Source organism: Cherax quadricarinatus, chromosome 54 (assembly GCF_038502225.1).
Source record: "Cherax quadricarinatus isolate ZL_2023a chromosome 54, ASM3850222v1, whole genome shotgun sequence".
Classification (NCBI taxonomy): Eukaryota; Metazoa; Arthropoda; class Malacostraca; order Decapoda; family Parastacidae; genus Cherax; species Cherax quadricarinatus.
Genome location: NC_091345.1, coordinates 20,222,851 through 20,248,241, shown reverse-complemented (window position 1 = coordinate 20,248,241; position 25,391 = coordinate 20,222,851). Strand labels below are relative to the sequence as shown.

The window sequence follows — 25,391 nt, the reverse complement described above, 5'->3', positions numbered from 1 at the left end:
AGTGGAAACACGGTCGACCGCATGCTGGAGAGAAACTGCAATGAGATGAGTCAGCGCCTGCACAAGCAATAGCGAAGTCATCAACATAGAGTGATGACCAAATATTGGGTGGAAGAACAGAGGCCAAATCATTTATAGCAAGGAGAAAAAGTTTTGTGCTTAGAACACCTCCCTGAGGGACACCTTCAGCTTGGACGAAGTCCGGGGAAAGAACATTATTGACTCGAACACGGAAATGTCTGTCAGTTAAAAAGTTCTTAAGGAAGGATGGTAGATTGCCTTGGAGGCCTAAGGAGTGGGCCTGGGCCAAAATATTATACCTCCAAGTTGTGTCATATGCCTTCTCAAGGTCAAGAAAACATTGGCAATATAAAAGTATATAAAAATTCAATATATACAGTGTGTCCTTTTCAGCGAGTGCAACATCAGCCATCTACTGAGGAAATACATTCACAATCATTCATTCACTCACTGTCTTGCCAGAAGGGTGCTGACATCACAAATAAGATGACACTTCAAACTGCAACATCCTCATTCTTTCTTAAATGCATTAAAACATATCTGTTAATCAAATTCTTCAGAAAATAATGGTAAACAGTTACTCAGGTGCTCTTGTATACAGTGTTTTTCAACATTTTCCATACAAGATGGGCAAGATACAACATCAGTGACTTTATGGTAAGCATCAAAATGTATTATTTCATTTTTATCAGATGATTTGCTGAGTAACTCATTATCAGCATCATCATCATTCTCAGAGTCAAAGCAATATTCCAAGTGCAATTTCATCTCTGGAGCAAGGATGAGTGATTTACAGTTTGGACAAATTTTTGCTTGATGTTCATTCCAGTTACTGTCTACCTCTCTGCTCTCTTTTGTCATACATTTTGGTGAAGTGTCAATAACCTTCTTTGGTTCTACCTTTTCATGTGACTCATTCATTTCTATATCTAGATCATCTCCAAAACACTCTTGAATATGTTGCTCATAAACTGCATTTGATATAGAAATGTTACACATAGGACATGATGTACTTGAGCCCTGGTTTGTAGGTTTATGATCATCTTTTTTCATTGCTTTAAAAGAATTACCTTTTGAAATTGAAGTTGATGGTAATGTAAATAATGATGCATTACTTTCTGAAGTAGTTTGCAGCAAACTATTCTGTAACTTTTTTGCTTCATAAAATCTATTCATATATTTCTCAATTACACTGCGTGTGTCCGATTTACATTTCGCACTTAATACATTTGGTTTGTGTGTCACAAAGCTCTTTAAGTTCCTAGCTTCACGAAATCTATTTAAGTACTTTTGAAGGTATATTTTACTTGATGACCTGGCAATGTAGTTGCAATTCACATTACCATCAATAAGAGTACCCTTCTCAGGGCTTTTTCCTCTTTTCTGTCTATTTTGCCGTCTAACACAATAAGCTTTCTTTGTGTCCTCCTTTGACAAGAGAATTGATCTCTTAGGATTTGAATATTTTGTCTTTATTCTTTGTAGAATGTGATCTTCATTATAGCTCCTACATCTATCATCACTCGGCAGAGACTGCTGAGCAGTCTTATGAGACTTTGCTGTACCACTTGTCCTTGTAATATGTGAACCTTCGGGTGTATTTATATGAACGTTATTTTTATCACTATAGTGATATTCAATATTAGAAGAGTTGCATGAATTTGATGCATTCGGTTGAACTAATGGCATGTTGCTTGGGAGGTTAGATGAAGTGGATATCCAGGGGTTGAACATATGTTTAGGCTTTGTTTCTCCTTTTGAATCAGTGGGAGGAACAACTCCTGGTCCTTCAATCTTGTGAAATGTGCCTCCACACTCCTGGTTATGTCGAGCCCACCACTTGTCGCTCGGATCTGGCGGCCGCGCAATAGCTCGACGAAGAATACCAAAGTATGGTCGCTTATTAATGCAAGGCCCGTCGCAGCGATATACGTGGATACGAAATTTGTCCACTTCGCGTTTAAAGTTGTGATATACCTAAATAGGAGAAAGGAAAGTTAGTGAGAAAATATGATAATAATAATAATAATAATAATAATAATAATAATTTTGTTTTGATACGATACATGATTGTACAAGGAATATAAAAGTTGGGGGTACATGCCAAAAGCCCCTTTGTATGCACAGCATTTCAGGCAAACTTAAAATTAACTTTAGATTAATAAGGCAATAACAGTTCATATAGTCATTAGATGAGTTACAATGAGTACAAGAGAAATGAGCATTCTATTAGGTAATTTTATAAGGCTTTAATACGTCTAGTAGAGAAGTTCAGTATAGAATTACAGTTTTGATACAGCTTATAATATACCGAAGGTAATGAAATCAAGAGTATGAAATTTGATGGAAAACTTACAGAATTATCCTCTTACAAAGTTAGCGATCTTGGCGATATTTACACATCGGCAAGTTTGCCCAATTTACGCTCTATTTTTGGCCAATTCCATTGTTTCAGTCGACCAAACTCATAGCTTGTTTTGCTAGTATTCCTTCCATTCTATCAAATGAATACAAGAAACTGCCCATTTACCTATTTCAACTACCTAATAAAGTGATCAGAAATTGGTAAATTGGCCAATTTCACACAAAATTCGGTAATTGCCAATTTGAAAATAGGATCTAGAATAAACAATGTAGATATTCCTGGCACTAAATAAACATTTCCATTGCTTCTTAGACATGTCTCAAGGCCCCTCTTATATTATGCTTGCTTTTCATTTTGAATTTTTATTCACACAAAAAAACTGAAAATTTACTTTTATGCAGACTACTGCATTATTGCAATAACTGTATAAATAATGTCAGTGCATTCCTAAATGCATATTAGACTGGCCAGTTGAATGCATATTGGACAAGTGTACTCTGGAACATCAGTAAAAATCAAACATTTCCATTACTCAGAGCTCAATTTCAAGCTACTTTCAGTCCTGAAACTAACCAAACTCATCTCTATTTCTGTAATATATCTTCCATTCTATCAAATGAGAATAAGAAATTGAGAATATAACCATAAAAACCATACGACAATACACTGCAAAGTCGCTGTTGTAAACCAAAAACACGATCAGTTTTTTCTTATGCAATGTGTGCTGCAGGATTTTTTTTTTATATGGTGCACACTTACCACATAGACCCATTTTCTCATATCTAGGCCCAAATTTATCACTCACAGCTTATCTGAGTGAGATGAGCTCATGGCGTCATACTACGGGACTGACACTGGCTTCAAAGCCGTGATACAGCGGGACCAACAATGAAAGGATTAAAATAGTAGAAATAATTTATTTTTACAATTTTCCTGGGGGAGAGTAATACCCCGTACCTTACCCAGTCTGTTTAATGTGTTTACCAGGTCTGTTGCAATTACTGGGACACCCCTAAACTATGACCAATCATTCTTGGTTAAATTTTATTACAGCCTTTCCTCACTTAGTGACGTACTTGTTTACCAATGATTAGGACTTAGGACGGGCTCTCTGGGCAGCATGCATACCAAAATAATGTATATTAGAGCTGATTTCTTCTATTCTGTTTGCTACAATATACAGTACATTACTGTATAAACATTTAAAAATATGCCAGAAATGTTATAAATGGTGCAAAAGTGATATTAAAACTATCAAAGATGGTTGAGACAAACCCACTACCATTATATTATGCTCCTCACTTAGCGACGAATTCATTTACCTATGTGATCTTAGGAACGGAACTCCATCGTTAAGTAAGGAGAGGCTGTATTCAAGAAATAGGGTAAAACTTTTTATAGTTTTGTGTGATGATGGATTGAAAATGGAGGGCAGCTTAATATAGGACAGGCCTAGGGAGTGATTAATGAACTGAGGATATGTTGCTGGAATGCATACAGCACTCATTTTGGACTTTTATTTTTAAATTGGAATTTGTTTAATTTTGTGTGCACTTCACCAGATTACTAAATTCTATGCACATTATAGGTCGGTTCTGATAGTTGAATGGGTGATTTTTTGTGCGTACTAGCAAAATAGCTAAGAATTTGGTCGAATTGAGCAATGGAACTGGCTTAACTCTTTCACAGTACAGACTCCTGATCTTAGAATTGCTCTCACTGTCCAGGAATTTAAAAAAAAAAAACTCCTACCGTGTTTTTGGATTAAAACGCTGACTTTGAGATGTATTTTCATATAGTATTTATGGTTGTATTCTCTTTTTCTTGGTCTCATTTGATAGAATGGAAGACATATTACAGAAACAGAGATGATTTTGAATTGTTTCACGATAAAAAGAACCTTGGAATTGAGCTGAAAATAACAGAAATGTTCTATTTTTGCCGATGTTCAAGAGTAAACAAATGATGTCACCATCCAATAAGTGTCCAACTAGCCATTCTAATATGCAGTCACGAATGGGTTCACACTATTTATACAATTACAATAATGTAGTAGTCTGCATAACAGTAAATCTTCTATTTTTCTGCGTGAATAAAAATTCAAAGTAGAAAGCAAGAGTAATATGAGGGGCCTGGAGACATGACTAATGAACAGAGAAAATGTTATTTTAGTGCCAGGAATGTCTGCATTGTTCATTCTGGACACTATTTTGAAATTGTCATCTTTTTAATGTGAGTGAAAGTGGCCAAATTGCCAATTTCTGACCACTTTATTGGGTAGTTGAACAAATGGAGTTCTAAAGAAATAGCTATGAGTTTGGTCAACTGGAACAATGGAACTGACCGAAAATAGGGCTCAAAGTGGGCAAAATTGCCGATGCATATATATCGCCAAGATCGCTAACTTCTTGTGAGCGTAATTCTGTAAGTTTTCCATAAAATTTCATACTTTTGGTGTCATTACCATTTATTGTATCACTACAATAAATGCTACTCACCTCTCACCCTATATTAAGACTACAAGTATTTTAAGGTAAGTAATGAGTGTACTGTATGTGTATTTTACTTTTTTATTGTTTTCTGTAATATGTAGAGTTATGCAAATTAAAAAAAAGTTTTCAAGTGGGAGTTTCTTTTTTATTTCTTTTTCTTTTTTTCTTTCTAATATATATATTTAATTCATTATTTTACATTGTTACAAATTGGGTGAAGCTACAACAGAGGGAGAAGCAAGCAGTGTCTCAGTACCTAAGGATTCACCATGATGCATGGAGGTGTGCCTCACTCCACGATAAAATATAGTACGTATAATTATACTGCTACTAAGATAAGGAATAAGGATTTTATTTCTTTGCATAGCTTACAATGTGTAATTACAGTTTTGATTTGCTAAGTACTATCAACAAAGGTATTAAGTATAACATAAATAACGTAGAAGCATGATAAAGATGCCCAAATTAATAAAAACTGAAATTATATGTAGAGGTACTGGAGGGTGTGCAGAGCTATTCGAGAGGGAGAAGGCATGAGCAATCTCTCATTAACTCACGGTTCACCATGATGCATGGAGGTCTCACCCCACTATAAAATATTGTATAATTATACTATTACTATCAATAAAGGTTATCTATCAATCATATTTATTCCATAATAATATTAGTATAACATGAATAATGTAGAAGCATGATAAAGATGCCCAAATTAATAAAAACTGACATTATATGGAGAGGTATTGAAGGGTGGGCGGCGGGGGAGGGATAAAAAAAAAAAAAGTGACCATGACCATTACAGAAAACGTTGTGTGCCTGAAGAGTAACTTTAGAAGATCACTCTTATCCTCAACTAAGACTGAAAAAAGTAAGATTTTCTAAAAAAAAAAATTTTCCCAAGTACAGTGGACCCCCGCATAACGATGGCATCACATAGCGATTTTTCCGCATAACGATTACTTTTATCGCAAAATTTTTGCCGCGCATACCGATTAAAAACCCGCTTACCGATTTTCGTCCGAGACGCGTCCAATGTGCCCTCACATGTGCCGGCCGTCCCATTGTTTACCAGCCAGCCTCCGCGGTAACATCCAAGCATACACTCGGAATATTTCGTATTATTACAGTGTTTTCGGTGCTGTTTCTGGAAAATAAGTGACCATGGGCCCCAAGAAAGCTTCTAGTGCCAACCCTGTGGTAAAAAGGGTGAGAATTAGTATGGAAATTAAGAAAGATTTTGAAGGGTTTGGGGCTAACCCTGAGAAGCCTATGCCAGTTGTGGAATCCATTGTGCCTACTTCAAAGATTAAGGAAATGTGTGCACAGTGGGTTGAACTGCAAACCTTTATAGATGAAAATCACCCTGACACAGCTGTTGCAAGCCGTGCTGGTGACTATTTCAATGACAATGTTATGGCCCATTTTAGGAAAGTCTTGAAGGAACGGGAGGTACAGAGCTCTATGGACAGATTTGTTGTGCGACAGAGGTCCAGTGACTCTCAAGCTGGTCCTAGTGGCATTAAAAGAAGAAGGGAAGTAACCCCAGAAAAGGACTTGCTACCTCAAGTCCTAATGGAAGGGGATTCCCCTTCTAAACAGTAAGAAGATAATGCTCTCCCCTCCTCCCATCCCATCAATCATCACCAGATCTTCAATAAAAGTAAGTGTCATGTAATTGTGCATGCCTTTTTCAGTTTGTGTGTATTAAAATTAACATTTCATGTGGTAAAAAAAAATTTTTTTCATACTTTTGGGCGTCTTGCACGGATTAATTTTATTTCCATTATTTCTTATGGGGAAAATTCATTCGCATAACGATTATTTCGCATAACGATGAGCCCTCTTGCACGGATTAAAATCGTTAACCGGGGGTCCACTGTACAGTGGAACCTCAGTACTTGAACTTAATTCATTCCAGAAGGCTGCTCAAGTGTCGATCCATTCGAGTATCGAACAAATTCTTCCCAACCAATTTTCTTTTTGGTTGGCTGTTATCACTAATCTTCGTAGGCCCCCATGGTGACTTATTTATACAAATAACATAAAAAAAAATGTGAAAATTACACGAAATAGTTTACAGCGAAGTTCTGGCAGGTCGTGTTTGTTTGGTTGAGTGCTAAGCTTTGTTCGAGTATGGAGCTGTTCAAGTACCAAGGTTCCACTGTAATCAGCTACACATGCATTTCCTGGAATATCTTGAAAGTAAGTCACCTATTTCATGTTGTATTACCGTTAATAATGTATGGATTGAAAGGATTTTCACAGCAAACATAAAACTGAATGTTTTAATTTTGGGTGGTGGCATTTTTGAAGTATCAGTAAGGGGTGGCTCCTTGATTAGCAACAAATTCATTTAATGATGTGGTCTTAGGAAAGGAACTCCAGAAAGTGAGGAGAGGCTGTATATCAATGAAGGAGACATGTTGGCCTGGATGCAGGATTCTCTGATAACATTATTTTTTTCCAATTATCCAGGCTTGAGTCCTGGAGATGGGAAGTACAATGTCTGCACTTTAACCCCTTAACTGTCCAAACGTAGATTTACATTGTTATCGCTAGCGCTCCAAACGTAGATCAACATTTTATTTTTCCTGCCTCCAAATTTGGCACGACTGACTTAAGATGCCTGGTCAGCATATGTTGGGACACTCGCAGGTTGAGGTTCCACTGTACTTTTATTTCAGGGGTTGTGACACTGAAAGCATTAAACACCATCCTGCTTATATGTGGAATACAGCGTAACTGAGCATCACAATTTTGTTAATTTAAGTTTTCTGTTATTCTATGTTAATTTAAATAATGAGATGTATACTCTATAGAGAGTTAATATTGCCTAATGAATATGTTGGTTTTTAAATCACTTACAGTTATATTTGATCCCTCCAAGTCATTAATCCTTGTCATATGTTCCCAGAATTCTGGTCCATGGCTGTCCCGATACCTGCATCCCTGGGTCACATGCAGGTAAGCATGGATCATTTCATGCTGAAACACAGCTAAACTAAAAACAAGCACTACAGTCACTATACAACAGCTGTAAAATGTAAATGAATAACTTTATTAACAGAGGAAAAATACTGTCCATTTACCTTGAAATGATAAAAACCTCAAAAAATGAACACTGAAAAATTAATAATAAAAATTATTTTTTTTTCTGTCAAAACACTGGTAAAATTTAGTATTTGTAAAAACCTAATATATGCTAACTTTTTCTCTTACTACTCTCTTTACCTCATCATTCCATCAATTGCTCAACTTTCCTGTAACCACACACTTCTGCTGAACTATTTATCACTTCATTCTCAAATCTATCCTATATCCCTTCAACTTCATTGTCTATACTCTCACTAGCCCATCTTTCTTCCAATAGTTGTTTATATCTTACATGCCTCCTTTAGTTTATAACCCTTCACCTCTCTCTTACTTGCTGATGCCATTCTCCTTGTTTCCCATCTACCTTTTACTCTCACTGTAGCTACAACTAAAAAATTATCTGATATATCTGAGTACCCTCTATAAGCATGCACAACCTGAAGTCTACCCATCAGTCTTTTATCTACAAATACAGTCTAACAATCTACTGTCATTATGCCCTATATCATACCTTGTATACTTATTAATCATTTTTTTCTTAAAATGTGTATTCTCTATTACCAAACCCCTCTCTATACAAAGTTCAATCAAAGGGCCCCCCATTATCATTTACACCTGGTACTCAAAACTTACCTACCACACCCTCTATAACCATTTCACCCACTTTAGCATTCATGTCTCCCACAACAATTACTCCCTCAATTGGTTCAAAACTTCCCAAACACTTGCTTAACATCTCCCAAAATCTGTTCCTCTCTTCTCCAGGTGCATAAACACTTATTATAATACGCTTTTGCATTTTATTTTATTTTTTTTATTATCACACTGGCCGATTCCCACCAAGGCAGGGTGGCCCGAAAAAGAAAAACTTTCACCATCATTCACTCCATCACTGTCTTGCCAGAAGGGTGCTTTACACTACAGTTTTTAAACTGCAACATTAACACCCCTCCTTCAGAGTGCAGGCACTGTACTTCCCATCTCCAGGACTCAAGTCCGGCCTGCCGGTTTCCCTGAATCCCTTCATAAATGTTACTTTGCTCACACTCCAACAGCACGTCAAGTATTAAAAACCATTTGTCTCCATTCACTCCTATCAAACACGCTCACGCATGCCTGCTGGAAGTCCAAGCCCCCTCGCACACAAAACCTCCTTTACCCCCTCCCTCCAACCTTTCCTAGGCCGACCCCTACCCCGCCTTCCTTCCACTACAGACTGATACACTCTTGAAGTCATTCTGTTTCGCTCCATTCTCTCTACATGTCCGAACCACCTCAACAACCCTTCCTCAGCCCTGTGGACAACAGTTTTGGTAATCCCGCACCTCCTCCTAACTTCCAAACTACGAATTCTCTGCATTATATTCACACCACACATTGCCCTCAGACATGACATCTCCACTGCCTCCAGCCTTCTCCTTGCTGCAACATTCATCACCCATGCTTCACACCCATATAAGAGCGTTGGTAAAACTATACTCTCATACATTCCCCTCTTTGCCTCCAAGGACAAAGTTCTTTGTCTCCACAGACTCCTAAGTGCACCACTCACTCTTTTTCCCTCATCAATTCTATGATTCACCTCATCTTTCATAGACCCATCTGCTGACACGTCCACTCCCAAATATCTGAATACGTTCACCTCCTCCATACTCTCTCCCTCCAATCTGATATTCAATCTTTCATCACCTAATCTTTTTGTTATCCTCATAACCTTACTCTTTCCTGTATTCACCTTTAATTTTCTTCTGTTGCACACCCTACCAAATTCATCCACCAATCTCTGCAACTTCTCTTCAGAATCTCCCAAGAGCACAGTGTCATCAGCAAAGAGCAGCTGTGACAACTCCCACTTTGTGTGTGATTCTTTATCTTTTAACTCCACGCCTCTTGCCAAGACCCTCGCATTTACTTCTCTTACAACCCCATCTATAAATATATTAAACAACCACGGTGACATCACACATCCTTGTCTAAGGCCTACTTTTACTGGGAAAAAATTTCCCTCTTTCCTACATACTCTAACTTGAGCCTCACTATCCTCGTAAAAACTCTTCACTGCTTTCAGTAACCTACCTCCTACACCATACACTTGCAACATCTGCCACATTGCCCCCTATCCACCCTGTCATACGCCTTTTCCAAATCCATAAATGCCACAAAGACCTCTTTAGCCTTATCTAAATACTGTTCACTTATATGTTTCACTGTAAACACCTGGTCCACACACCCCCTACCTTTCCTAAAGCCTCCTTGTTCATCTGCTATCCTATTTTCCGTCTTACTCTTAATTCTTTCAATTATAACTCTACCATACACTTTACCAGGTATACTCAACAGACTTATCCCCCTATAATTTTTGCACTCTCTTTTATCCCCTTTGCCTTTATACAAAGGAACTATGCATGCTCTCTGCCAATCCCTAGGTACCTTACCCTCTTCCATACATTTACTAAATAATTGCACCAACCACTCCAAAACTATATCCCCACCTGCTTTTAACATTTCTATCTTTATCCCATCAATCCCAGCTGCCTTACCCCCTTTCATTTTACCTACTGCCTCACGAACTTCCCCCACACTCACAACTGGCTCTTCCTCACTCCTACAAGATGTTATTCCTCCTTGCCCTATACACGAAATCACAGCTTCCCTATCTTCATCAACATTTAACAATTCCTCAAAATATTCCCTCCATCTTCCCAATACCTCTAACTCTCCATTTAATAACTCTCCTCTCCTATTTTTAACTGACAAATCCATTTGTTCTCTAGGCTTTCTTAACTTGTTAATCTCACTCCAAAACTTTTTCTTATTTTCAACAAAATTTGTTAATAACATCTCACCCACTCTCTCATTTGCTCTCTTTTTACATTGCTTCACCACTCTCTTAACCTCTCTCTTTTTCTCCATATACTCTTCCCTCCTTGCATCACTTCTACTTTGTAAAAACTTCTCATATGCTAACTTTTTCTCCCTTACTACTCTCTTTACATCATCATTCCACCAATCGCTCCTCTTCCCTCCTGCACCCACTTTCCTGTAACCACAAACTTCTGCTGAACACTCTAACACTACATTTTTAAACCTACCCCATACCTCTTCGACCCCATTGCCTATGCTCTCATTAGCCCATCTATCCTCCAATAGCTGTTTATATCTTACCCTAACTGCCTCCTCTTTTAGTTTATAAACCTTCACCTCTCTCTTCCCTGATGCTTCTATTCTCCTTGTATCCCATCTACCTTTTACTCTCAGTGTAGCTACAACTAGAAAGTGATCTGATATATCTGTGGCCCCTCTATAAACATGTACATCCTGAAGTCTACTCAACAGTCTTTTATCTACCAATACATAATCCAACAAACTACTGTCATTTCGCCCTACATCATATCTTGTATACTTATTTATCCTCTTTTTCTTAAAATATGTATTACCTATAACTAAACCCCTTTCTATACAAAGTTCAATCAACGGGCTCCCATTATCATTTACACCTGGCACCCCAAACTTACCTACCACACCCTCTCTAAAAGTTTCTCCTACTTTAGCATTCAGGTCCCCTACCACAATTACTCTCTCACTTGGTTCAAAGGCTCCTATACATTCACTTAACATCTCCCAAAATCTCTCTCTCTCCTCTGCATTCCTCTCTTCTCCAGGTGCATACACGCTTATTATGACCCACTTCTCGCATCCAACCTTTACTTTAATCCACATAATTCTTGAATTTACACATTCATATTCTCTTTTCTCCTTCCATAACTGATCATTTAACATTACTGCTACCCCTTCCTTTGCTCTAACTCTCTCAGATACTCCAGATTTAATCCCATTTATTTCCCCCCACTGAAACTCTCCTACCCCCTTCAGCTTTGTTTCGCTTAGGGCCAGGACATCCAACTTCTTTTCATTCATAACATCAGCAATCATCTGTTTCTTGTCATCCGCACTACATCCACGCACATTTAAGCATCCAGTTTTATAAAGTTTTTCTTCTTCTCTTTTTTAGTAAATGTCTACAGGAGAAGGGGTTACTAGCCCATTGCATCCAACCCTTATTTTAAACTGCATACTCATTGAATTTATGCAATTTATGTATTTATGTTCCCTCTTCTCCTTCCATAACTGATCAGAGAGATTGCTGATAATTGGTTGGAGACTGAAGAGGGCTGACAACACTGGTGATTGTGGAGCACTGGATAGAGGAAGATGTGGAAGAAAATGCAAGGTTATCATAAGAAATAGTGTGAAGGATCCCAAGACCAACAAAGATCTACAGAGAAATTTGACTTCAGCTGGTATAAATGTTGATTCTTCAACTGTTCAATGAAGGCTTCTTGAAGTTGGCAGAACTGCCAGAAAGCCGGTAAAGAAACAATTATTGACTGCTACTATGAAAAAAAAGGGCTGCGGTGAGCACCTGATTTTAAGGGATGGACAACATATGAATGGAAAAAAGTTCAATTTTCAGATGAGGTGCATTTTCAAGTTTATGGGTACAGATCAGTGGTAGTGAGATGGAGCAAAGGTGAACCTCTTTGGAATGAACACATTGAACAAGTGCCAAAACACCCACCTAAGAAGATGTTTTGAGGTAGTTTTACTGCTAAAGGCCCTGGATGGCTTGTTATTGTTGAGGGAATGATGAACAATGACAAAGAGAAGCCAATTCTCATTTGCTTTCCATTGTGGATAGAGACTTTCCTGATGGAAAAGGCATTTTCCAGCAGGATCTTACTCTGTGCCACACTTTCAGAAAAATGCTGACATTCTTTGAAGAGAGTGGGATAAGCATTCTAAATTTGCCTGGAACCTCTCCTTACCTCAACCCTACTGAGAATCAATGGGCAATAACCAAACGCAGGATTACGAAACAGGACTGTTCAACTGTGGAGAAAATAACTCCTGTTATTAGGACCTGGTACCACAATGAAGAACTTGCCAAAATGTGTTCAACATTGACAGGTCTATTCCAAAGCACATAGTAATGCTTATAAAAGCAAAAGGTAGTCATATTGCTTATTAAATCAATTATCTGTCAAATCATTACTGTGTATTTTTCAAATAAACATTAATTTTTCCAAATAAATGTTTTATTTCATCACTGTCCCAATTAATATGCACACTACTATAGGAATTCTTTGTATTAGAGGAACAGGGCAGTAAACAAAAAAAATTATTTATTATTTGCTCTAATTTATATAGAAAATTCTGTGGGGTAATATAGGACTACGCCTTGTCCCTTGTTTGAAGTACCAAAACACCTTGAAACACATCTAATATCATTAACCCTTTGACTGTCGCAACCCCCAATCCTGAGGTGTCTCCTGGTGTCGCAAAATTTAAAAAAAAAAAAAATAATTTTTTCTTATGAAATGATAGAGAATCTTTTTCCGATTGTAATGACACCAAAAAAACGAAATTTGATGGAAAACTGACAGAATTATGCTCTCGCGAAGTTAGCGACCTCAGCGCTGTTTACAAATCGGCGATTTCGCCCACTTTTAGCCCTATTTTCGGCTAATTCCCTTGTTCCAGTCGCCCAAACTCATAGCTATTTCTTTAGAACTCCATTTTTTCTATCGGTTGAGTACAAGAAACTGCCCATTTACCGATTTCAACTACCTAATAATGTGGTCACAAATTTGCAATTTGGCCAATTTCACGAAAACTAAAAAATATGACAATTTCAAAATAAGGTCCAGAATGAACAATGCAGACATTCCTGGCTCTAAAATAACATTTTCTTTGTTCATCAGTCATGTCTCCAGGCCCCTCTGATATTACTCTTGCTTTCCATTTTGAATTTTTATTCAAACAAAAAATAGAAGACTTACTATTATGCAGACTACTGCAATACTGTAATAATTGTATAAATAACATCAATCCATTCATGACTGCATATTAGAATGGCTAGTTGGACATTTATTGGACAATGGTATCATTTGTTTACTTTTGAACATTGGCAAAAATCAAACATTTCCCCTACTTTGAGCTCCATTTCTAGGTTCTTTTTATAGTAAAATCAATCAAAATCACCTCTATTTCTATAATATGTTTTCCATTCTATCAAAAGAGACCAAGAAAAAGAGAATACAACCATAAATACTATACGAAAATAGACCACAAAGTCGGCATTTTAATTAAAAAAAACGGTCGGAGTTTTTTTTTTCTCATTATGCACTGCGTGCTCCAGGATTTATTTTATATGGTGCACACTGACCACACAGACTCATTCTCTCACATGTGGGCCTACCAGCTTTCTCCTGCTTGAGTTGAAGCCGCTAGAATTTATGAGTATATATACGTCAAACACGGTACCTCGTAAGACGTATGTATATACGGCCGCGACAGTCAAAGGGTTAAAAATGAATGAGCTGTACATACTGGTAAACATTATAAGTACATAATAAAAAGTGAAAAAAAAAAAAAAATTAAAATATAAATAGCACTTGTGCATTTACACCGCTGTTATAAACAGTGAAGAACAACATGATGTTCAATGCTGATAAGTTCAAGCTGCTTCAGTATGGAAAGAATGAAGAACTCAAAAGGAACACTATATACAAAACTCAAGAGAGTTACCAAACAGATCGAAAGGAACATGTAAAAGACCTGGGAATAATTATGTCAGCTGACCTTTCTTTTAAGGAACATAAGACAAAAATCATGACAGCCAAGAAGATGACGGGGTGGGCATTGAGAACTTTCAAAACAAGAGAAATAATGCTGATGGTGACACTCTTCAAATCGCTAGTGCTCCCTCATTTAGAATATTGCTCAATGCTGACGTCCCCGTTCAGAGCAGGAGAAATATCAGAGCTGGAACAAATACAGAAATCGTTTACGGCTCACACTGAACCAGTAAAGCACCCAAATTACTGGGAACACCTTCAAGCCTTGAACATGTACTCACTGGAGCAAAAGGGAGAGAGATACTTGATAATACATACCTGGAAAGTATTCAAGGGCCTGGTCCCAAATCTGCATACTGCCATAACAATATATTGGAGAGATATGGGAGAAAGTGTAAAATAAACCCAGCGAGGAGCAGGGGTGCGGTGGGCACAGTAAGGGAACACTATATCAACATTCGTGGTCCCAGATTATTCAACATCTTACCAGAAGATATCAGAAACATGGTTGGAACAAGTGTAGAAGCCTTAAAGAGGAAACTGGACAAGTATCTTCACCATGTGCCAGATCAACACGGCTGTGATAAATATGTGGGGCAGCAGGCCTCCAGCAGCAACAGTCTGGTTGACCAGGCAAGCACCAGACGAGCCTGGCCAATGGCCAGGCTCCGAGAGTAGCTAAACTCTTGAACCTCTTCAAAGGTCAAAGGTACATGATAATTTATTTTGCCAACTTCAGCACACAGTAAAATCGTAAATTTTTATCAGATTCCATTCACTGTAGTCTTAATTGATTCATAAAAATGCACTCTTTCAATCAATATGAAAAAAAAATTATTTTCAAAATCTTGCCCCATGCCCACACATGAATTTTAATTTCTGGGTATGCCACAGATATGGGGTCAATACTAACCAGAAGTGTGTCAACAGTGTCACTGTGAGGTCTTTGGGATAAAATTGGCTGACTGAGGCGAATACTACACGAGGAGAATGATTGGCCTCTCACTCGGTACGTTGTTTGTCCTGCACATCTGCAACAAGTAGAAAATCATTACTCAACTATGTACAGTACTACATGCTTTGAGAAACTTATTTTATCTGATATGAATTTCTGTTACAAAACTGAATATTCATTTTCCTACTTTTTTCTGTTATACCTATTGATCTTATTTTATGAACTATCACTCTATGATAGCATTCATCAAATGCTTCTGGGTACTATGCCTGGTACAATGCTATTTCTACCATTTTTCTTTTAACATATGAAAGACTAAAATCTCCAAGGAGGATAACACCATAAACTCTCAATTTAATGGATTTTCAAAATACGGGGCAAAAATCCTCTGGGTTAATTGACTTTGAAAAAAGGTCTGCTTCCCCCCCCCCCCCCCCATTGGTCTGGAATACTGTTTAAAACAGGTGATATTGCAAATCTGATGAAAATACAGAGAGCTTTCACTGTCCATGTAAATTTAGTAAAGTGCCTAAATTAACAGGAACATCCATAGTCCCTTGAATTATAATCCCTAGAACATACATGAGAAAGCTACATTGTAATTTACACCTTGAAAATTCTGGATGGATCAATTCAAAAGCTACACACTGAAACCACTCCAAATGAAAGCAAGAGCTCAGCTAATGGTATAAAATACCCAAACAAGAAAATGGGATTACACTTAGAAATAATTCAATAATTGTAAAGGACCCAAGACTCTTCAACATCCTTCCTTCATATACAGCATAAGGGAGATTACTAACAGACCCCAAGCTACTTTCAAAAAGAATAGATTCTTTAAGTTACTGCTTGATCACCCTGGCTGTGGTACCTACATTAGACTGCATGCAGTGAGCAACAACAGTGTGATTTATGAGGCTGTCAATCAGGAGACCTGGTTTAAGACTGGGCTTTGGGGAAGAATGTAGTGCCAGCAACCCGTGTAACTGTCTACAAGTAATCAACTGGGAAATTGCAAAAAAATAAATTTTATGTAATAATGAGAAACAGAAAAATCATGAATTCTAAATGTTAGTTAAGCTTTTGTATAAGTAATGAATTTACCATAATTACTCATTAAAAAATCAATTTAGATAACATGGGTGTTTTATATATTGTGGGATAGTGCACCATATAAAAAGGGTGCAAGGAAAGAAAACAAGGAGAAAAGGTGCAGGATAAGAAGAGGTGAAGAAGGTGAAAGGAAAAAAAAAAGATGAGGAAGCAAAGCTAATAAGAAAAGTAGACACATGAATAAAAGATGAAAAATTTATGCACATTACATAGTTAAAATAGCTGTGCAGTGGAACCTCGGTTTTCGTATGCTGTAGTTTGTATGTAAAACTATAGTTATTCTCTATAAAATGTATTTTTTTGTAAATATTTTTGGGTGTCTGGAACGGATTAATTGGATTTACATTATTTCTTATGGGAAATATTAACAAAAAATACATTTTATAGAGAATAACTATAGTTTTACATACAAACTACAGCATACAAAAACTGAGGTTCCACTGTATATTTTAATAAAATAATGCAGGCCTTAAACAACCAGTAGAGTGAGTAAACTCAGTGAAGAAAATCATCATGGGGAGAAAACAGTAACTGCACCTGCCAATTTGTGTTGCTTAATAAAACTTGAATGTGCTGTCAAAAAAAAAAAAAAAATAAGCAATGGTTTCAGACAGAGCTATTGAAACCTATATATAGCATCACTTGTCTTGAAAAATTACATTCATGAACTGGGTTTGAATGTATGCATGTAAAATTTGTTTCTCCAAACCTAAGCTAAAAACCAATTAAGGGAGAGATATTTTACTTCACATAAGAATAGAGAAACACTGCAGCAGGCCTACTGGCCTTTACTAGGCAAGAAACTAACAAGGTCAAAAATTATAAAATCACATTAAAAGTGAGCATTTTATGTTTATTAAAAAATTACAAAGAAATTAAGCTTTACTAATTCTTACAACTCACAATGTCATATAAGGACTCCAGCTGAGATTAACTTTATTAAGTTTGCCCCAGAAGTACTTCTTGTTATATTGGGCAAACAAGGTCTGTATTTCTTGACCATCCATCTTTATTACAACTCATACACCAGTAGTCATCAAACCTGCATTACTTTAAACAATATTTGTTAATTATTTTGCTTAACTAAAATAAGTGTATAGTAATATAAAAGAAATACTGAACTATGGTTCACCAGCTGTTAGCCAATGAATACATTTCAAAAAATACATCATGAAGGAAGGGAAACTGAATGTGTCATTAGTAAGACTTGTAAAAATTCAAATTATGAAATCCTTGAAAAAATTTGTAAGTCAGTCATTGAAAAATGAGATTCAATTTCTTATCATCAATTAACTGAAGCCATGAGAACATACAGTAGAACGTCATTTAACCCTTAAACTGTCCAAACAGATCTATGTTCAAGGTAGTTACGTTCCTGAAAACACAGTGTTAGGTAAAAAAAACTTTTCAGATGAACTGAAGAACTTATGGGAAAAATAGGGTTACATTCCTGTTAGCCCCCAAAAAGCCAAACAACTTTTCTTTAAACCAACAGATCTTACAAAAATAAGTTAATATGTAATTGTAACTCACTGTCGTGATATATTATGTCAATTCAGTAAGTCAGTCAGTCAAGTCAATAAGTCAGTAAGTCAGTCAGTCAAGTCAATAAGTCAGCCAAAGTTAGTAAGTCAGTTAGTAAGTCAGTCAGTAAGTCAGTCAGTAAGTCAGTCAGTAAGTCAGTCAGTAAGTCAATCAGTAAGTCAATCATTATGTCAGTAAGTCAATCAGTAAGTCAGTCAGTCAGTAAGTCAATCAGTAAGTCAGTCAGTAAGTCAGTCAGTTAGTAAGTCAAGTCAGTCATCACACAAACTCATATTTACCTCAATCTTATGTGCACAAAGTGAAGCTTAATTACGGCCACAGGCTATCTCTTGTCTAATATCTCTATTTTCTTAATTAATTCTAAGACTTAAACGCTTATACCTTTTCTTGCCACTTTCAGCAACACTGGTATGCCTACTGGGTGTCATGATTGCTTGGCAGATACAAGATATGGTAATTAAAGATCAAAACACAATTCACAAACACAGCTAGCTTGTAGGAGAGAAGTGGAACTGAACACGCATTTACGATGGCTGGGGTGGTGGTGGTTGGAGTGTCAGGGGTGGCATGGGATGGCGGGAGGTCTCCCCCGCTGACCCACAACAAGGCAGCAGCTTGAGCTGGGGAAATTTTTTCTGCACCCTCAAACGGAACAACGTAAAGTTAATTTTACGAAGTGTTTTATAAAACTGTGCTGCAATTTTTCAATCATGCTATAACCAAATTGTGCCAAATAAACTCGTGTTAAATGACAGTCTACTGTATTTAGTGCTAATAATAACAATGAAGGTCAAGGACCCCAATGGAAACAAGTCACTTTGTCTGACATTTTTGGGTTATCATAGGAAATTTACACTAAAACAATTGTATGTACTTATGTGTATACCTGTGTACCTATCCACCTAGATTAATTACAGGCATGTATTAATAATTATGATAATGCATTTTCTTAACTAGATATCTTACTGCTAGAGATCTAGTTCTTACATCTTGACACTAAACCATACCCCCGGCCGGGATTGAACCCGCGGTCACTGAGTCTCAAAACTCCAGCCCGTCGCGTTAGCCACTAGACCAGCTAGCCACAAAAAGATTCATCCAACCTAGTTGGATGAATCTTTTTGTGGCTAGCTGGTCTAGTGGCTAACGCGACGGGCTGGAGTTTTGAGACTCTATGACCGCGGGTTCAATCCCGGCCGGGGGTATGGTTTGTTTGCAATCGTGTCATTACGATTTCTTGAGTCATCTTGACACTAATTTATTATTACAGAGAGTACAGTATGTACTGTATCATACTAATATTTTGTACTGCACTGTACTGATTTTATTAAAAGAATTAAAATGGAAGAATTATTAGTACATATATCCATGAAAAACACTAAACCCATATGGATCATTTAGTGCTGCATAAAGAATGAAATAAAGAGGACAGAAAAGAAAGAATAAAAAAAAAAGAAAAAGAGTGGTGTCCACATGAGTCTAGTACGTACTTGTAAGAGAAGGGTTTCCTATACCCAACCGTGATGAAGGGACACAGCTAAGAACATAACTGTGATGCGATGAAAAAGCTTGTTGATTATACTAAGGGCACCATCACTGACAGGGTACTGGTAAATAAGTTACGTAGTAAAATTCCCCTGGGAAGAGATTGATTGATCTTGCACCATGAAACAAGTAACCGAGTCTGTGAATTCATTGCCCAGAACTTCAGAATGTCCAAGACCCAGCAAAAGACAGCCTCTTTGTGTCTGCTGGAGATGTGACAATCAGTGCTTAATGTGAAATACAATGAGACATGGAATCAAAACTCTGGATCACCTGAAACACATGGGAAATCTGAAACAACAATGAATGAGGAAGCAGATAAGGTTGAAATGCCTATAACGGCAGCGATAAATGCATATAGTTCTGCTATGTAAGCAGTAGCTGTCTCTATTAAATATACCTGTAACACTATCTGGAAAAAACAACTGACTCATGCTAGCACTGACTTTGACATGTTTGGGAAATCTATTTCACTCTTTTATTGCTGTATAATAAAAGGTGTCCAAGGCTTAACTACCTACTGTACAAACGACAGAATTGCATTCACTTCACCAAGTGCATCACTGGTTGGTTCCTAAAATTAAAATTAAAATTTTTTATTGCTGTACAATAAAATGTTTGAAGCCTGGCCACTGACTGTGGGCACTACAAAGCTGTGCTCCCTTCCCCTAGTACTGTAATTGCTTTGGTTCCCAGCCTTTACAAACTTGGCAGCAAGATATTCTAAGCATTGTTTGTAAGCAGTTTTATAAACATGATTTAATTTCAGTTGTTTTACTCTGTCTTCAACATTTAGCATATCCGGTGGCCTGGTGGCTAAAGCTCCCGCTTCACACACGGAGGGCCCGGGTTCGATTCCCGGCGGGTGGAAACATTTCGACACGTTTCCTTACACCTATTGTCCTGTTCACCTAGCAGCAAATAGGTACCTGGGTGTTAGTCGACTGGTGTGGGTCGCATCCTGGGGGACAAGATTAAGGACCCCAATGGAAATAAGTTAGACAGTCGATGATGCACTGACTTTCTTGGGTTATCCTGGGTGGCTAACCCTCCGGGGTTAAAAATCCGAACGAAATCTTATCTTATCTCTTAATTGCTGTAATTCATCTCGGCCTACATGCTCCCTTGAACCCAGGTCCAGGATGAATCTTACCATTTTGTTCTGGGTAATTTGTAGTCTTTCAATTTCTTTTTATTAAGGCAGAGTACCATGGCACTGTATAAGAGCTAGATATAGGGTCCTGTAAGCCTCAGTAGGTAGACACTCTGCTTGTCTGTTGAGAAACTTTATTCTGGCATTTGCTTTCTTTACAACACTGTTCCCTAGCAATTCTTCTGACATGCCTGGGTCAAATGGGAGTCCCAGATATTTCACTGAGGAAATTGAAGTGATGGGTTCCCCATTACACTGAACATAAAATTATTTACCCTTTTCAGATTGTTTTGTGCTTTACTGTCTTCTTTATTATTACAGGGGAGGGCTAGACCCATAGGGATTATACAGCACTTGTGGGAGTTGGGGGATGGAAAGCATTTAAGCTTAATTCAGGGAATTGGAGTACACATCCAATTCCCTAGATCAAGAGCTCCTCACCATCATCAAGGGACCTCCCTCGAGGTGTTTACTGTGTTCATGATTCACTCTCTCCTGGCTGAGCGAGCCAATCATACCTATTCTGAAAGCTATAATAATATATTTATTTACTACATGTACAAGGTATACAGACCATAGCTGACATCAATGACATACTACTATATAGAAATCTGCTTGTTATGCAAAGTATTTCGGGCAAATTAGGTCCTTGTCCCAGGATGCGACCCACACCAGTCCACTAACACCCAGGTACCCATTTTACTGATGGGTGAACTAAGACTAAAGAGTATTTCCTAACATCCAAATGACTCATATGTGCTTTTACTTCTAGTTGTCACCTGAGACCAGCAGCTTGTCCCAAAATAAAAGTATTTTTGTTATTAACTCTCAAAATAATTTCTTCAAAGGATTGGATGGCCATATTAGCCAAGCATTATTAAAGTGTGTTCAATGCCGTCGCCCTTTACTGTATGATTAATTGTGAAAAATTCTAGTGTTTTTAACGTATATACTCCACCATATGGCACTAAAGTATAAAACTTGTTTTAGGTTTATTAAGGGCCACCAAGTCTTAAAACATATTGAGCTCTGCTTCCCATGTAATAAGTTACTTTCTAAACTCAGTGCTCTGGAAGATAGTTTATTTAGGTACACATAAGTTACTGTTGATGGTCCTAACAACCCCAACAAGTAAGTTTATTTAGGCACAGTACACATAAGTAACCTAGGGTAATCCCCAAAAAAGTCAGTGACTTATTTCCATGACTTTAGGACAAAGAATCACACAGACTATGCTGATGGCTCTGACAGTAAAAGCAGGAAAGTGCTATTATTGTAAACCAACCTGATGGTACTAGAATACAGAGATGTATTACAATTAAACTGAGCTGTTTGTCATACTTGTTGCTGTCAAGCTTGTGGAAACTACGCCTGCAGGCATTTTAATTATGATTGACTTTCCTAATTAATTGTTGTAAATAGCCTGAAATATGAATGTAGCATGCTTGTGTATGAAGCTAAACACAGATTATGACAGGGCTTACAGTTTAGTTTTCGTAAACGAGCTTGATAGTTAGCGCACTCAGCTCACACACTGAGGTCCAGAGTTCGAATCTCCTCCGGTACGACTGGACATGTTTCCATAAGTCACCTGCCGTCCATGTTCACCCATCAGTATAATGGGTACCTGAGTGTTAGTGGACTGGTGTGGGTCGCATCCTGGGACAAAACTGACCTAATTTACCGGAAATGCTCAGCATAACAAGTGGCTTTCTATATAGTAGTATTTCATTGATGTCAGCTATGGTCTGTATACCTTGTACAATTCACACTTACACTCACCTAATTGACTATAAACATGGAAATACGTAATACAACTATTCCCTAATGAATCTTAAACTAGTTATAAGTTTGCCTGTGATACTCCAGTATAGGAGCTTCAATAGAAACTATGTATTGTACCAAAACAAAACCATTCACATTGCTAAATTTACCATCTGTAATACAGTTACTTAGCCTTAATACCAACATGCTCCATAATCTGTAGCAATATAGAGTTTTGATTTAATCTTAGTCTGCCCGAAATGCCTAGGCATGCTAGGTGTGATAATGGCCATATATTCGTCTCTCAACCCTTGAGTAGAGAGGACGTGTCCTGCTGCTACCCCCTGGTGTTGACTGGGTGCAGTAATATTTTCACATGGCGCAAGCTTGTCGCCGGCGGGTTAATACAGTATGTATGGAATTAACCAGTGGAGCTATCACGGGGCCGTCTATGGAGTTACTTCTACCAGCAATAATTAGAGACACCTACGGCGTAGCTACTGAAGAGATTTGTGGACTTGCCTTGAATGGCACGAAGAGGATATTTCTTAAATTCAATTCGGCGAGTATGTATGAGGCAGTGGTGAACAAGTTTCAGGAAGTGGCCATACCTGTGAATCATGCTGTCACGGTGAGGATGCATGATGTATCAAGTTACTTCACTTGGGTGAAGATCAGGAATGTGCCATTCGAGGCGGATGCATCTGACATAAGGTTCGCCACGAGTAAATATGGGACAGTACACACGGTCACTGCAGGAAGATGGTCAGCTGGTACGTATATGGGGATACCTGAGGGTACGTACTTTGCAAAGATGACGATACGACATCCTATACCGTCGTATGTGGTGATGGAAGATTTCAGAACTCAGGTATTTGTGACATATGCAGGGCAACGAAGCACTTGTCGTTTGTGCGGGTCGTATGAACACCTGGCAGCGCAATGTGGTAGAGGACGTGGAGACAACGACCTGCAACAACGAAGAAAAGTAGAGGAGAGGAGAGTGGAGCAAGAACAGCCTTTTTCGACACTGCCTCCGCAGAGTGCGTCATGGAGTGAGGAGGTTGAGAGGGCAGAGATGGCAGGTGCTACGAGTGGGGGGGACTCCCCTTCCTTGGACGTGGTTCAGGCATTGGAGGAGATCATCTCGGAAGTGAATGATAGCAAGGAGGAAGCATCGATAAGGACGACGCTTGTGGATATTTTGGGCACGGGGCCTTATCAGGAAGAATATCCACTAGGAATTTTTATTGACCTAAGAAAAGCTTTTGACACAGTAGACCACGACATCCTACTCCACAAACTTGATCATTACGGTATAAGAGGCCATGCGCTTGCTTATTTCAAATCTTACATTACTTATAGGTATCGGTATGTCACCATTAAAGACACAGCATCAGCAACACGGCCACTTGATACTGGAGTTCCGCAGGGAAGTGTCCTTGGTCCCCTGCTCTTCCTCATATACATCAATGACCTTCCAAACGTATCCCAACACCTGAAACCCATTCTCTTTGCTGACGACACGACTTATGTCATCTCTCACCCTAATCTTGCCACCCTCAACACCACTGTGAATGAGGAGCTGTCTCTCACCCTAATCTTGCCACCCTCAACACCACTGTGAATGAGGAGCTTATCAAAATATCGACTTGGATGACAGCCAATAAACTTACGCTTAACACTGACAAAACCTACTATATTATGTTTGGTAGCAGAGCAGGAGATGCACAAATTAACATTAAGATTGACAACACTCTAATTACCAGAAATAATGGGGGCAAATTCCTAGGCTTATACCTTGACAACAACCTGAATTTCAGCACCCATATCCAGCATATAACCAAAAAAGTATCCAAAACGGTTGGGATCCTCTCCAAGATACGATACTACGTTCCGCAAAATACCCTTCTCACACTATACCACTCACTTATTTATCCATACCTCACCTATGCTATTTGTGCTTGGGGATCAACTGCAGCAACACACCTAAAGCCAATAATAACCCAACAAAAAGCTGCAGTAAGAATAATCACTAAATCCCATCCCTGGCAACAACCCCCCCCCACTCTTCATAGACCTAAACTTACTCCCTGTTCAGTACATCCACACTTACTACTGTGCAATCTACATTTACAGGGCCTTAAACTCTAATATCAACCTTGACCTAAAACGCTTTCTTGATAGTTGTGACAGAACCCACAGGCATAACACCAGACACAAACATCTCTACGACATTCCCCGTGTCCGACTAAACCTTTACAAAAATTCAATGTATGTCAAAGGCCCTAAAATCTGGAATACCCTACCTGAGAACTCTAGAACTGCAGACACATTCATCACCTTCAAAACTACCATTAGAAAACATCTTATCTCCCTGATACACCCTGTCAACTAACTACACGAATACCACCTGGTGGTTCACACTTACACTCACTGACTCATTTGACCATAAACAGAAATATTAATCTCAATCTTAAAATAATGAATCCTGTGATACTCCAATACTGAAACTATGTACTGTGCCAAAACAAAAGCATTTACATTGCTAAACTCACAAACTAGTATTTAGTCACTTAGCCATAATACCAACTTACCTCATAATTTGTAATATTTTACAATTAAGAATAAAACTAAGTCTGCCCGAAATGCCTAGCCATGCTAAGCGTTCTAGTGGTACACTCTGTAATCACTATTTTACTACATGTAA

At 38.0% G+C, this 25,391-nt stretch overlaps 1 protein-coding gene and 1 long non-coding RNA gene across 15 annotated transcripts; one reads left to right on the top strand and one right to left on the bottom strand.

Moving 5' to 3' along the window:
* Nucleotides 1-366: 366 nt before the first annotated feature.
* Nucleotides 367-23,422, bottom strand: LOC128699180 (DNA-dependent metalloprotease SPRTN). 13 transcript variants are annotated; one of them, XM_053791748.2, is made up of 7 exons: nucleotides 21,492-21,919; nucleotides 20,543-21,038; nucleotides 19,710-20,055; nucleotides 17,578-17,724; nucleotides 15,520-15,637; nucleotides 7,741-7,860; nucleotides 367-1,998 (listed from the first exon to the last, which is right to left on the bottom strand). In XM_053791748.2, the coding sequence occupies exons 4-7, from the start codon at nucleotides 17,679-17,681 to the stop codon at nucleotides 565-567; spliced, it is 1,776 nt and encodes a 591-aa protein (XP_053647723.2). In that variant the 5' UTR covers nucleotides 17,682-17,724; nucleotides 19,710-20,055; nucleotides 20,543-21,038; nucleotides 21,492-21,919; the 3' UTR covers nucleotides 367-564. The 13 variants fall into 13 exon arrangements, with proteins under 13 accessions (XP_053647723.2, XP_053647726.2, XP_053647721.2 ...); XM_053791751.2 differs by lacking the exons at nucleotides 20,543-21,038; nucleotides 21,492-21,919 and adding an exon at nucleotides 22,402-22,561 and having other exon boundaries at nucleotides 19,710-19,970; XM_053791746.2 differs by having other exon boundaries at nucleotides 20,543-21,919.
* Nucleotides 3,152-13,060, top strand: LOC128699183 (uncharacterized). 2 transcript variants are annotated; one of them, XR_008408562.2, is made up of 5 exons: nucleotides 3,152-3,291; nucleotides 5,099-5,187; nucleotides 6,970-7,077; nucleotides 7,790-7,839; nucleotides 12,105-13,060. It is a non-coding gene; the product is annotated as an uncharacterized lncRNA (long non-coding RNA). The 2 variants fall into 2 exon arrangements; XR_008408561.2 differs by lacking the exon at nucleotides 6,970-7,077 and having other exon boundaries at nucleotides 12,105-13,058.
* Nucleotides 23,423-25,391: the final 1,969 nt, after the last annotated feature.

Bases quoted from the DNA above. Each gene is read 5' to 3' on its own strand.
- LOC128699180 (XM_053791754.2), bottom strand. From the start codon at position 17,681: ATGGATGGTCAAGAAATACAGACCTTGTTTGCCCAATATAACAAGAAG. The intron at 15,638-17,577 runs GTGAGTTGTAAG...TACTTGTTGCAG, and splicing joins TGGAGTCCTTATATGACATT to ATGTGCAGGACAAACAACGT. The intron at 7,861-15,519 runs GTTAGTATTGAC...GCTGTGTTTCAG, and splicing joins ACACTGTTGACACACTTCTG to CATGAAATGATCCATGCTTA.